The sequence below is a fragment of the Octopus bimaculoides genome, chromosome 6 (assembly GCF_046866305.1).
Source record: "Octopus bimaculoides isolate indiv1 chromosome 6, ASM4686630v1, whole genome shotgun sequence".
NCBI lineage: Eukaryota > Metazoa > Mollusca > Cephalopoda > Octopoda > Octopodidae > Octopus > Octopus bimaculoides.
Window position 1 is genome coordinate 119,334,776 of NC_142933.1, and position 15,253 is coordinate 119,350,028.

The window sequence follows — 15,253 nt, forward strand, 5'->3', positions numbered from 1 at the left end:
TTTGCTAGTCACAAGAGTTGACAAAAAGATCAAGGATAGTACAGGACAACAATGTGAGATTAAAAAAAAAATATGTAAATGATAGAAATAACAAAAACAAGAAAAAAAATCCAAACAAAGAAAATTTCCCTGAAAGGTGGGATGCCTCTAAGGGCTACTTATAGAGACCAGACATAACTAGGATACCCTGACTGCTATCGTATTTTCCTAGCTGGCCTTCTTCAATCTCAGAGTAAGCCCTTCACTCAGACCTTGCCTAACACTCTCATCTTAACTTTCAACAGATTTACTGGCAGACAGTAAATCTGTGAGAACAATTATGTTCTATGTAAATTATGTTCTTTTCCCACATAACTTTATCTGATTTTGTAAATGAACAATCTCATGTGTTTATTTTAATGGCCTAGCCAAAGAAACACTGAGTTTCTTTGTCTTAGGTGTTGGGAAGACACTCAGAAACAAAATTGAAGGAAGGGAAAAAGATTCATTATAATAATCATAATGATAATAATAAAGTAGTTTGCATTAAAATAAAAATATGCTAAAAACTGAGTAAAGATTTCTTTAGAAAAAAATCCACTTCTAATTATAATTAATTTCTTGTTTTTTTTTTTTGCAACAGAACAATTCTCAACTTACCAAAGCAACATCTTTATTTTTTGTTCTAGCTTTATCCAACGCTTTGTTGGCCTGTTCGTAGTCAGCAAGCGCCCGTGATCGGCGATACAGCAGATCTTTAGCAGCAGCAGAATCTCTCATATAATAACGCAATGTGTCACTAATTTTCAAATCTTCATCTGATGCCACTCGTCCTTCAAGTTTCTGCAAATATATAGAAAATATATTTCACTGATAAAATTTCAATTGTTAGTCATCGTCGTCTCTTCTATTCTTCTCAGTTGTGAAGGCATTTTAATCTTGAGAGTAAAAGGTCAAGACCCCTAGTGCCAGTGCCATGCAAAAGTAAAATTTAAAAAAACCCAATATATTGTGTGGTGGTTGGTGATAGGAAGAGCATCCAGCGATAGAAATCATACCAAAACTGAAATATTGAAGGCATGGTCTCTGACTTGATGGATCCTATCAAACCATCCAACTATGCCAGCAGAGAAAACAGAGGTAAAATGATGATAGTGTGAGATATAAGACTTACAAAGCTGCAATAAAAGAAGTTTGTCAAGAAGAGCAATAACATAAAATGTACAAGATAGAAGGGTATCCATTAGATAACCTCCCTAGGGGCAGTGAATGACACAGTACATCCAATCCATGATATAAAATGGCTGATAGTGTAAAAGGTATCCATATGCACTCAACCATAACAACTACACTAAAGGCAACTGACTTTGTTAGTTGTTCCAGCTGTTGTGTATATCAGATGTTGAGGGAATGCAGCAAATGGCAAAACACTTGGCCAACCCAGGCCAGCACACTCACAGCCAGACGACTGAATAGATACACTGGGAGGCATTCATGTCAAATCCAGTTAGGTAACTCAGAGAACCTTTCCTGAAGGTACACAACACTATTTATCCAGCAGCTGAAAACACAGGGGAGAGCTCTACCACAATTTGAGTCATGGAAGTAAAGACGGAACTTTAATACTTTGAGAAACTGAGGATGCTAACCACACAGGATCAATTTTAGGCCAGCGAAAATAAAGTTTAAAATAAGAAAAGGTTGAACTTACTCTTGCTTTCTCTAAGGCTTCAGTTAACCGAGTGAAAATTCTAATCAATAAAAAGATTAAAAAAAAAAGATAATTAGAATGTGTGTGTGTGTGTGTGTGTCTTTCTATCTACCTATATATGTTACAGACAATACAAATTTTACAATTTATCCAAGTAAGCCAATCCAGTAATCCAAGGGATATAGAGAAATAGTTCAGAGTCTAAATAGCTTATAGTACATTTCAATTTCCAGACCAGTAACTGAATGCTTCAAACTTCAATATTCACCTAAGGGAAAATTTCACTTGGGTGAATAGATAATTATTGCTGTATATCTCAGACATTCATCTTCAGTAGACTATGATGATGATGATGAAGAATGTATTAGACTCAACCAAAAGTTTTGTGGCCGATGCCAGTGCTGCCTGACTGGCTCTAGTGCCAGTGGCACATAGAAGGCACCCAATACACTCTTGGAGTGGTTGGCGTTAGGAAGGGCATCCAGCTGTAGAAGCCAAGCCAGATCAGATTAGAGACTGGTGTAGCCTCCTGGCTTGCCAGTCTCCAGTCAAACCGTTCAACCCATGCCAGCATGGAAAACGGACATTAATCGATGATAATGATTCCAAATATAAAAAGATGCTCTAGCATGGCCACAATTCAAAGACTGAACAAGTAAAAGAACATATTGAGTTCTACTAGACAAGAATGAACTGAAACTCAGAAATAGATAAACTTCTCTAACATATCTAAATACTGACCTTAATTAACCAAACAGATATTTGGCTTAAATTCCAAATTGATTTGACTGAAGTCGTTATCAACAAACTAGTATGTCTGTGTGGTTAAGAAGTTCACCTTGCAACCATAGGATTTCAGTACAATTAAACTGTGGGCACCTTGGATTAAGTGTCTTCTACGATAGCCTTGGAGTGACCAACGTCTTGTGAGTGAAATTCAGTAGATAGAAACTGGACACACGCCTGTCATTTATGTTTCTCCAGTTGTCTCTGGATTGTCACTGCTTGAGCACTGGTGACATGTCCTACAGCTTGATGGTTTTGGCATGTGGAAACCAGAGGAGTATTCTGTCTTACTTGAAAACAAGGGTTAGCATCAAGAGGGACACCAGATCCAAGAATACTGCCTCAAGGCATCATCCAACCCATGCCAGCATGGAAAAAAGCATAAAAACAATAATGATGCTGAGGCAACGGTGACTGTAGAAGACTAAGCTGTTTGACTCTCGGTCGGTCTCTGATCGAATAGACATATGTGGCTAAAGGAGTTTCAACTGTGACCGTCCGCTCTTATGGTATATTAGGGACTACATAGGTCAGTGAGTCCATTTTTTAAAGCAGGTGTGATTTGGCTGCTATTTCTAGCAGGTCAAATGACTGTATAGAAGCTCCCTCATTTGTTTGATAAATATAAGTTTTATAAGATGTCAAATATCTGTTCAACTTATTTGCATCTAAACAGAGAGGAAGTAATTATGTTAATTTTTTGAGTAGTAATAATGTAAACTAAACCACTTAGTCACAAATTTACAAAGAGAATAAAATTAACATTAAATTTATGATAGGAGAAAAACAAAATTGCCAGAATTAAAATTTTTTCACATGATCTTTTTTTTTTTTAAAATCAAAATCTTTATAAATAGTAATTCAGTTGAAACTCAAAATTTGTTTCGTTTAACATACTTTTCCAATTCTGTGTTTTCAATTGTTGCAATCTGGACAAATCCAGAAGAAATTTGTATGTAACAATCAGCAACATCTGGTAAAGAAAGAAGTTTGCATTTAAATGAATTGCTGAAAATTTGAGAAAAATATTTGAATACATCTATTCTGGTATCTGAATTTTATGCCAAGATTTATTTCACTTAATGTTTGTTTTCAACATTTTTTTTTTTTTTAATTACTTGAGATTCCTAATTCTTTCTTTATTCTTTTTCATTTTTTTGCCAATACAAGTTACACAGAGTTAATAGCTAAAGGACACTATTGCTGCAAATATAACCAAATCCTCAAGAACTTCACCGAGGCAATCAACATGATGAGTATCATTGTTAGTAAGAGAAAGAAAGAGTTGCACATAACCAGATGATAGGAGCTGATCTGGAGAAGCAGTCCTTGTTGTGACCAAATATCATGTTTGTTTCTAAAGGAAAAAAGTGGCACATCTTATCAGAGATACCAGACTCTAGAAAGAGGTGCAACAGAAGTACCAAGAGTTGACAGAGGATTGTTACAGGACAAAGTGCTTGCCAGAAGAGATGAGCAGTCAAGTATTGATGGGTCGCTCCCAATGGAACCCTGGGCATTATAAGATTAAACAGAAAAAGAGCCATCAATTTTCCAGAAGCTGTAGACAAAGCATTTAATTGGCTCTAACTAAAAAAGAGGCAACCAGCAGAGTTAGAAGAATGCCACCTCAACACAAGCCTAGACTTGATCAACTTGGGCCAGGTCACCAGGACGAGAGTATATATCATAAGACCGGAAACACCTAGTGACTAATAACACAGACAAGGATGTACGTAAAAATACAAATCGACCCAACATTAATTTGTAATTCTTTCTTTTTTTTTTTTTTTTTTTTACAAGTTATACATAGTTAGTCATTTAACAACTTTAATAATATCATTGACAGGACATTTACAATTCTAAATCAGTAGCAGCAATTCTGAAATTTGGCATTTGTTTCCCATATCTACTTTAAGCATCTGAAAATTACCAAAGCTCTCTCTATGGTAAACTTAATCTGTTGCTTGATTTAACACCACCAGCTGGCACTTTCTGTTGTCAGCAATCACGCTAATCTCTGGTTTGAGGACACTTCCCTCTCACCAGTCCCCGAAGCTCAGTAAAGGACCTAGGGGCACTGCCCTCCCACCTGACTAAAAAAAATTTTTTTTTTAATTTCCACCTGAGAAACACAGGTCTCAAGTGCAATAAACAAAAATGATTATCATCAAAATAGATTTACTTTTATGTGTTTTAGTCATCCGGTCACTTTTGGTGGCTGCATCTTTAATCTTTACATGGTACTCCACTAGGAAGGTTTTCTGTTGTTCAAAAAAGTCATCTACATCCTAAAATGATTAAGAAATAGATAAATACATCATTTTCCATCTCATGCTAACAAACAAATATCAATGATCATCATAATTTTTACCATGCTGGCGTCTGTTGTACAAGACTTCTTATAGTAGTCTTTTACAACCAGATGCCCAAACTGATGCCAACTCTGAAGTAATTCATATTAAATAGGATTGCTTCTACTTGCCCTTTTACATTTTATTTTCACATATGAAATATTTCTTATGAAATATTACAATACAATGTTCTAAAGGGACAAACATTCGATGAGAGAAAAGCCACAATTAGGTTTTTTCCTTAAATTGTATTTTATTATATCCCACACAAAAAATAATTGAACTAAACCAGTTTCTCAACCATTTTACTCTTGGAGAACCTTTGGAATGTATTCCTTGTCTCAGAGAATCATTCCAAAAAAATTTAATTTTTTTTCTTTCTCTTTCACAAAGTTATATTTCATCATAAAACGAAGTCTTTGATAACTTTGTAACAAATCCATTGGATGCCACAAAAAAGATTTTAAAACTATTGTCTTCACCAGGGCTTTGTTTATTTCTTAAAGGGTCTCCTACCTTCCCTATCTCTATTGATGGCAAGATTTTCCTACCTTAATGAATACACCATGAGTGAATCATAAAATTATGAACAAAGAATTAAAGTGATTAAAGAATGGTATATAATTAGCCTATTATAATTATTCCTTGAGGAACCTTTAATGACTTCTCTTGGGAACCATAGCGAATTGTAGAAAACAGTGACTGCATGGAAACCCTAAAATACTTTCTAGTGGAAACTATAGTGACTCCTGGAACCTTGGTTGGGAAGTGCTGAACTGAACTGCCTAAAATTGCAACTCTTTGCCGTATGATATCCTGTAATCTGAAGACCTATGGAATGATCTATTTTAGTATTGCTAATATTCAACATTATTACAAATGAACAATTTAGTAATATCAAAATGCAGAATAATTGAAAACAGAAAAAAAACCCCACATATTCCTATAACCTAATTAAAGCAAAGAAAATACTCACCTTTTGATTAGAAAGAAGAACCTCATCAGCTGATTTTGTAATGCTCTTGAAAAAACCTCCAAGTTTCTCTTTCTTATTTTTGCCTCTGACACTTAGCTAAAATATAAAATAATATATTCTAAAAATACACTGGAGATAATGACGTAATCAAGAATGTTAAACATATTCTGGAGCTGATTTGTGTCATTTAGCTAAAATCAGGGTTTTTCACTGGAGGTTTACTGGAGGTTATAAATTTAATTCCTAAATATTACAAACCATTATCCAGAAGGCAGAAAACTAAAAGAACAAACAAAATAGATCATGCAACAGTGTTTTAATTTAGATAAGAGAATCAAAAACAGGTCAACGGTTGTGGCAGATATACTCCCCACTGGATGAGATGGTGGAGCAATGTGAAATGAAGTGTCCTGCCCAAGAACACAATGCATGACCATCAGGTGCAGGGACTGAAACCACAATATTACACCCCTGAACGCAACACCCTAACAACTAAGCTGTGTGACTCCACAGATAAAAAGACTACAAAGTGGATAATTAGGTGCCGGCAGGAGGGTATGGAGTTCATTTTGTTATCACATGGTCTTAAGTTCCATCTCAAAGTGTGGTGTCTTGGGCAAGTTTCTTTGTAACCCACCAATGCCTTGTGTTACTTGAAAATTCTATGGAAACCAGTTGTATGAATATGTACATTCATATATGCATATATGTGTGTGTGTCAATGAAAATAGTTGCAGTCTTCATTCTTGCAGAAGCATTGCACATAAGAAAAAAAAGGGATTTTTGTTAACATTCCTTGTAAATAAATTGCTTTCTAGCTCTGCACTTTGAAAGATACATAGAAAGGAGAACAGATTGCAAAACAATAACTCAATACACATTTGCCCAACCCTGGCTAACATAAAAAAAAAGATGGACATAAAATGAACAAATAATTAACTTTACTACAACACTGTTGCTACTTAAAAAAAAAAAGATAAACAGTTGCATTAAAATTCTGATGAAATTAATAAATTTTGAGGGAACTTACATCTTGGCTGTATTCCAGAAAGACTTGGAAATTTACGTCCCCACGAAGTGTTGGGTGAGCAGCTAATCTTTGTAAAAATACTTCATGCATAGCAACAGTCTTTTTAAACGTAGCTAAGTATTCACTGCAAAAAAAACAATACAAAAACCTCAATATAGAAATGGATATTCTAAAGAGATCAATAACTGTAAAACTGGTTATTTGTTAAAAATCAATATTTTGAAACTATTATTCCTAATTGTCATTAAAAGCAATTGTTAATTAGTTATTCCTTAAGTATTTGACAATTTAAAATACATGAAAGTCAAATAAAGAGAGGTGTAACCATATGGTCAAGAAATTTACTTTGCAAACCAAGTGATTCTTGATTAATCACACAAGAGCAGCATTTTGGACAAGTATCTTGTATAGAAGATGCAGGTTAACCAATAACAAATGTGCAGAAGTGCATGTGCTTTGGCATGTTAAGTTGCATCCCTTTATGCCAAAAAATAAAACCCAGGCCATTTGACCGATCAATAAAATAAGTACCATCCCCATCATCATTTAACACGTTCTCCATACTGGCATAGGTTGAACAGTTTGACAGGAGCTGGTCAGCGAGAAGGCTTCATTTGTCTGTTTTGGCATGATTTCTACAGTTGGATGCCCCTCCTAACACCAACCACTTTACAGTGTGCCGGATGCTATTTACATGGCACCAGCACAAGTGCCATCTACAAGGTGCTGATATGGGCCATAAAGAACTTGCCTGTATGCATGAATGGTCAATTTTACTCAGCTTGACATATCTTACCACAACAAATTAAATACTAGAATCAGTCATCATAGTCATCATCATCACCATCATCCAGTGTACCGTAGCCACAAAGGGTTGTTGGCAACTTGAGTTTCATAATTTGGGGCTAATAGTTTATGAGGTGTCACTCTGCAGTAGACACAACCCATTTAGCTTCAGCTGAATCATCTGCCCAATGACAGAATGTGCTATGATTTTAAAACCTTGAATCTAACAGCCAAACCAATAGGGTCACTATAACTGACTAAAACCCATAAATATCAGTAGCCAGCATGACCACAGTCGAATGACTGGAATCAGCAAAAGAATAAACGATATTTGGACCTCAAGCGTATATATGAGGTGATAGAGCAATATGAGGAATGTCACATATTTTCTCATCATAAACCAAACATAGAGGTTACAATTTCACACCCACTTTCAATTGACTTTCATATCAGATCCTCGTCATCATTGTTTTGATATGCACTTTGCCCTGTTGGTAAGGGTCAAACAGAACTTACTGAAGTAGTTTCTAAACAGCTGGATGCTCTCCCTGTTACCAACCCTCACTTGCTTCCAAGTTGCTATTTCCCCCAATGGGGAGGAGCGGCAGCATTTCAAATATTCTGCAAAATCGTATCTAGCCAGAGGAACTATTATCTTGCTTGGAAACAGGTAAGTGTTGGCAACAGAATGGGCATTTGGTTCAAACTATGTCCAACCCAAGCAAGCATGGAAAAGTGGGTATTAAATTGATGATGAAGGAATAAGAAAGAATAAGAAAGAACAAGCTTTACATACGCTTCTAGTTCTTGTTTCATCTTAGTAAATTCTTCTTTTGTCATGTTACCTTCCCCTTCCCCCAGTCTTTGTAACTTCTCTCGAGAGGCATCAAAGTCTGGCCGTGGAGGGGCAGGAGGAATCTGAAAGAAAGGGAATTATCATTTGGGCGTTTGGTAAAATAAAATACAAATACATCATCATCAATATTTTAAAATTCATAGCCATACAATAGCTTTTGTTTTTCCTTAACTGTATCCAAAACTTACCCAGATTTCATCAGATAACTGTCACAACATGCATCCTAATATTGAGAACTCTACTCAATTAACCTTATACATGGTTGCTTGAGCAATAATAATAAATATCCTACATGCACCATCCTAGTTACCATGCTCACCAGTAAGACATTTGACTCCATTCAATTATACTAACCTCAGTACTTTAATACTTACTGAACACCAACCACACTGACAAAATAACTTTGCCACAAAGGGAGAGAATTGTGTTGGAACTAAATACTGGAAGGCAGTTTTGTGCATTCTTATTCTCACACTAACACACATTCACTCGCTTACTCACTCCCCACTCCCTGACATCAAGTGTATTCTCCCAAACACTGCTTTCTCCTAACAATTACTCCTGCCTTTCCCTCATACACACACACACACGTGTCAGTAACTAAACCAATAAATCAATGTCATGATTTCATACTGATTAACAACAGCAATTTTGCATGTTATCATTTAGTTACAAGTCAGTCCTGTTTGAGCAGCACACTTATAAGCAGAACCATTCCATTTATTACCATACTATAATCTTGTGTCTAATACTGAATTGTCCAATGGGTCCATTGAAACACCAATTTTTAAGGGACTTGATTGCTCGTAGGTAGCAGTCTTCCATGTGTTTTAATTAATCCTTCATGTAATATTGCTTGAGGTTCTGGTTTCTCCTGGGTACCAAAATGTGACCTATGAAAAAGGATTGTGTGTGTTCATATAGGATTCTGTAAGTATGCATGTGAAAGTGTATTGTTCATATTTTGTTTTGTCACTGTGTGAGCAAAGCAGTATTTGTCAGCATTCTTTGCAAACATTCTAACCAGTTGCTCTGAACTTTCAATGTCCTATGGAATAATATAAAAATACCTCACCTGTGAAACAGGTGAGGAGTGGCAATAGGAAAAAACACCAGGCTGAAAAAACCTGCCTCCAATAACACCATGGCAAACCAATGTTAGCAGGGAAAAATGCATGAATTTTCATACCCTAAAAGATGTTAGTGGCAAAGATGTGAAAATTAGGACCTACAAAAGCTAATGGGAGATGCAGCAGATAATACTGGTACAGCATTGTGAATCATCTCAGTCGCAGCATTTGGAAAAAGAGAGAATAGAGAATGTGTGCTCTCAACGAATTGGAAAGAAATTTCAGTTTGAAGAGAAAAAAAACTTCATTTTTGTTTTGTCAAATTTTTTTCACTTTATATATGTCACCAACCATTTACTCTGCAATTTGCCTAGCAATGTAACATACAAATACTTACGACAATGCCAGCATATTCTTCATTTTCAACATAACGGTCATGAAGCCATATAAATTCTTCATGTTGTCTAACTACAGAAAACTCTGGCTCTTGAAACTGAGGAAGAGTTGTCTGAAAAAAGAAACAAATTTTAACATCAGTGCCTAGTCAGGTAAATGAGAAAAGAAAAAGTTAACAACTTCTTTTATTTCAAATCAAGTTTAATAGAATTACACAAAAAAATTTCAACAATGTCAAAGAGAAAAATATCAAAATACAAAAAAATTAAAATTTTCAACAGATAAAACACTCATAATACTTTGTTATCTATTTGTGCAACCACGTTTTTATTAATTTCCACCTGTCATACTAAATCAAATACCACACACACACACACACACACACACACACACACATACATACACACGTACACTGTAATGCAAATGCTGTATGATGTATAGGAATATATTTGCATGTTTGCACTATGTGAAATATATACATTTGAAAAAGAGCAAACCTTATCTGGAATAGAACACTGCACTGGCTACAACAGACAGCTAGGTTTTTAAAAAAACGACACCATACTGAGTTTCATGTCATTGATCTCTACAGTCATAATCAGTTGAAGATAAAACTTCAAGTAGAATTTATATAGGATACGAGGCATAAGTCTTATCAGAGAGCTTGTTCTCTCTCTCAGTCCTAGATTGGTGATTATAATATTTATATTTAAATCTTAATTGTTAATATAAGCTGCCAGTAGTGCAAACTATTTTTCACTATTACATAATTCATTTAGTAACTGAGAAACATTTATGTACACATGAATGACTAGCATTGTTTGAGATAAAAAGGCTCATCTTAGTTTTGTTTATCTTGACTTTTTGTTTTTTTTAGTAACTTGACAAAACCAATATTTTACATGGGTGCAGAATCTGGTAAGCAAGAAATATTTAAGAATCTGGCTTGAGATAAAATTCTTAAAATATCACCAGTGGATTTTATTGATACAGCTAATTAGTATCCAGTTAATGCTTTGCTTTGAATAAAAATATTTCAACTAACTTAACTCCTGTTATGGTTAATGGACTTTGGTAAAGAAGAACTTTGAAATATATTCCACATCCAAACCAACAATAAATTACCAGAAAAAATTACATTAGTAAGTATCTAAATGTACAAAACAATTTTCTTAATTACTAATAACATTAAGAAAAGAATAAAAGAATAACATTCCATTTTAAAACCATTTCTTTTTTCAAAAGCTTCTGGCCATTATTTAAATGCTCTTAAGCTTGCATACCACTAGAGTTAACTTTTATAAATATATACTTTTGCTTGTTTAACTCATTAGATTGCAGCCATACCTGGGCACAGCACTGAACGATTTTAACTGTTCATATAAACTTTAGTACTTATATTTAAGGCTGCAATTGATTTTAGCAGCTTACATTTCAATTTAACACACTACTAAGTTACAGAACATAAACACAAGCCTCATTTTCTCAAGTGATGTCAGGTACAGACCAGTACCCTGCAACCTTTTTTCACTTTTGGTACACTTATATTCTTTTCAAAATTTGGTGGCACACGTGAACTAAGAATATAACTGAAAGTATTAGGGAAAAAATGATATTCAGGTTACACTGCAGCACACCTAGCATTGTCTTGTACACCAGTGTGCTGTGATATACCGGTTGAGGGGCACTAGTAAAGACCGACACAAACACACACAATCATCTTTATGACTACATTTCCATGCTTGGGTCTATTGCAATATTTCACATTGGTCAGCCTGAGGCTATAGTGCAAGATGCTGGCCCAAGGTGCCATGCTATAGAATTGAAACCAAGACAAATTGGTCACAAAGTGAACTTCTTAGCCACACCACACCTCTGCTTATATACTAAACTAATGACAGAGAAAGAGAAAACTAGCAAAGATTTCAGCAACCAACACACACAAACTGACAAACACACACACACACGTTTTACTTAGATTGCTAAAGTTCAATTGTTCAAGTCTCAATAGGCGAACAGGAACAATAGCTGAAATTTTGACCTATTTTCTGGTGATCAATAGTCTGAAAATGTTTCAAGACGGAAGAGAAATGTGTGCTCAGAAAAAACAAACTTTTTAACATTAAAATTATAGAAGCGATCTCTAAAAACTAATTTTGACCTTGGAATCTGTAAATAAAAGCATGCATGTATAAACATTTGTATGTTCAGTGTTACTGAGAAGCATGAAAGATATTTGAAAACATACATTCAGATTCCCAACCACATGCCTTATGTTTACTTTGTGATTAAAATAAAGTTTATACTTGAGAAGAGGTTCTTGAAAAAAAAAAACTTAAACTGTAAAAAAAAAAAAAATGTAAAAAGGACATTTTGAAAGTAGTCATAATGTGCAGGTGAAGTCAACGAGGTGAGTTGGGAAGAACAAAGTATAGCATTTTCTAAATATAGTTAAGAGAGAATGTGTTTGTAAAGGATGGCTTGTAAGAACCAATTAAAACACAATGAAGGCAAATTAACACTAAATGATATCATGACTGACACATTTAAAATGTTAAATGGTGGTAGTGTGTTAAAAATTACACGAAGCCGTCAAAACCATTAGCCAAACTTTAGGTATTATGCAAATCAGTACCAGAGATCAATGTCAACAAGGACATAAAAAGTAAGAACAACATCATCACCATCATCGTTTAACGTCCGCTTTCCATGCTAGCATGGGTTGGACGATTTGACTGATGACTGGTGAACCAGATGGCTACACCAGGCTCCAATCTGATCTGGCAGAGTTTCTACAGCTGGATGCCTTTCCTAACGCCAACCACTCCGAGAGTGTAGTGGGTGCTTTTTACGTGCCATACAAGAGAAAAGATATAAAAGATAATTAATAACAACAAAAGAAACACTTTTACTAAGAGAAATTCCAAGAGTATAAAACAAACGCTATGTTACATTTATTGATCTAAAGGTCCTTAACTAAGTTTAATATATTCGAAATACGTTTAAAATTTGTAGCATGAAGTCAAGGCTTAGCAGTTTTGAATTCTAATTTAAATGCAACATTTTAGGGGATTTCACAAGCTAAATTGAAGAATTACTAAGTTAAAACAACTACAACATAATTAGAATCGTTTATTATCAAGAGATAACAAACTTTCTTTTTGTTGGTAAGATCCTTAATGTGAATTCATGTGTTGAAAACAGATTTCTTTTTTTAATCTCAGGAGGGTGATCAAGCCAATAAATAATACACAGAATGGCTCCATTTTACTTCAATTGTTATTAGTCAATTCAATAACCATTTAATCCATTAACTAATGAATTGCTAGATTAACCATTTAGCATTTAAACTGGCCATATTTGGCCCAGATATTCTACCTGTTTTATGTTCAAGCTGGTCAAATGTCATTTTAAAAATAAACAATCACATCGTCAAAATCTTGATGTTACAAGATAGTGCAAGGTTAATTCAAAATAATGTGAACAAACAAGCATTACATTTGACAAAATAATCTGAATGTTAAAGGGTTAATCATTCAGTTAATCAATCAACCAGCTAGGTTTCAATGCTATTCACAACGTTCATCAATCACATGCCCTCCCCTACTCAAGGTCAAACAATAGGATCCAAGGGAAGTAGTGATTGTCTGTATTGGTAAGAATGAATGTAAACAGTTTTAAAAGTGAGATAAATAAATTTACTGTCACAGAAAGGAAAAAGTGTATTATGTCTGTCCAGAATCCTTTGTTAGAGACTTGGTGCTTTCTGAAGGAATTGAATATATTGGTATCATCAAGAAATATCAGTCTACAATGGAGTGTACTACCAAAAACATTAGACATTTCCTCTTTATCATGGCAAACCAATTTATCTACAGTTTTCAATAACAATGAAATCGTGGTGGCACCTGTGCCCAGCATCGCCTTCCTGGCACTTGTGCCAGTGGCACGTGTAAAGACATTCAAGCGAGATCGTTGTCAGTGCTGCTGGACTGGCTCCCGGGCAGGTGGCACGTAAAATACACCATTTTGAGCGTGGCCGTTGCCAGTACCGCCTGACTGGCCTTTGTGCTGGTGGCACGTAAAAGCACCCACTACACTCACTGAGTGGTTGACGTTAGGAAGGGCATCCAGCTGGAGAAACTCTGCCAAATCAGATTGGAGCCTGGTGTAGCCACCTGGTCCACTAGTCCTCAGTCAAATCGTCCAACCCATGCTAGCATGGAAAGCGGACGTTAAACAGTGATGATGATGAATGAAAGTACCAGCTAATTCAGAGATCAGCAAGAAACTCAATGCAATACATCATTATACATAATTACATCAAAGATTTCTCGTAGATTAAGAGAAAAACAAACATTCCTAATCTATCAATGTACAACCATAACAATGGTTGGATATGAACAGAAATTAACTAGAATTTTTACTTATTTATTTAGAAATGTCTAAGAAATTCTTATTGTCAACATTTTATTGATAATAGATATAGATTCATAAAAATTGATATTAACCGTTTATAAGAAGAAAAAAACAGAAGTGGGCAAGCAGAGACATTGGATCATCAGGCCCCTTTAGTCTTACCAAGGAAAGTTACCTCTCTAATGCTAGTAGTAGTAAAAAAAAAAAAAAGCAGCCAGTACACTCAGTAAAGTGGTCGAGAGAAAAGAAGGTCATCCAGCAATAAGAAACCAAGCCAAAAACAAGACATGAGCAATATGAAGTTATTATTTGGGCTGTCTAGCTGAATAGTAACTGTAAATATGAGCCAACTGCAACTGTGGCAACCTGTCCAACTCATGGAAAGTAGACACAAAACGAGATGCTGCACAAATCATGCTTACAGTCCCTGTTGATAGCTAATCTTTTATAGCAAAGTGTTAGATGTAACACAATTGAAAGATTAAACAAACAAAAGTTAAAATTATCTAATGAGAACAATAAAAAGCCACGGTTGCAAATGGCACTTAATTATTGGGTGCCAAAGTGCCAACCATAATTAGGTTTGATTGTTATTAAGAGAAAAAGATAGCTTCTTATTCACTGTAATTTGTGAGATAAAATTGAAAGCTATCTGTTGCCGAGACATTTGATATTTCCTTCTTTGTTAATGCAGACCAATTGGAAAAAATTTTGTTTTTAAATCATACAGCTTTACATTCTCTAAAAGAATATATTCTTAATTAATAATTCTTAATTAATATTCTTAATTAATAATTTTTTTTTTTTAAACATATCAAGTCTTTATAACCTTTGGTCTGATATAATCTTAATGTCTGCCGATCATAAATTTAGAGGCAAGCTGCCATACA

The 15,253-nt window shown here is 34.8% G+C and overlaps 1 protein-coding gene across 3 annotated transcripts in view; it reads right to left on the reverse strand.

The window, feature by feature from the left end:
* Positions 1–15,253, reverse strand: part of LOC106873606 (sorting nexin-6) — a 56,750-nt gene that overhangs the window by 4,545 nt on the left and 36,952 nt on the right. For 2 of the 3 annotated variants that reach the window (XM_089354507.1, XM_014921050.3), the window contains exons 4-11: positions 9,946–10,056; positions 8,419–8,540; positions 6,837–6,960; positions 5,807–5,902; positions 4,662–4,767; positions 3,374–3,449; positions 1,691–1,730; positions 640–822 (exon numbers count right to left, since the gene is read on the reverse strand). In XM_089354507.1, the coding sequence (XP_089210633.1) occupies positions 640–822; positions 1,691–1,730; positions 3,374–3,449; positions 4,662–4,767; positions 5,807–5,902; positions 6,837–6,960; positions 8,419–8,540; positions 9,946–10,056 (858 nt within the window). Of the gene's footprint in view, positions 1–639; positions 823–1,690; positions 1,731–3,373; positions 3,450–4,661; positions 4,768–5,806; positions 5,903–6,836; positions 6,961–8,418; positions 8,541–9,710; positions 10,057–15,253 lie in introns of all 3 variants that reach the window. The other variant, XM_089354508.1, reaches the window with a different exon arrangement.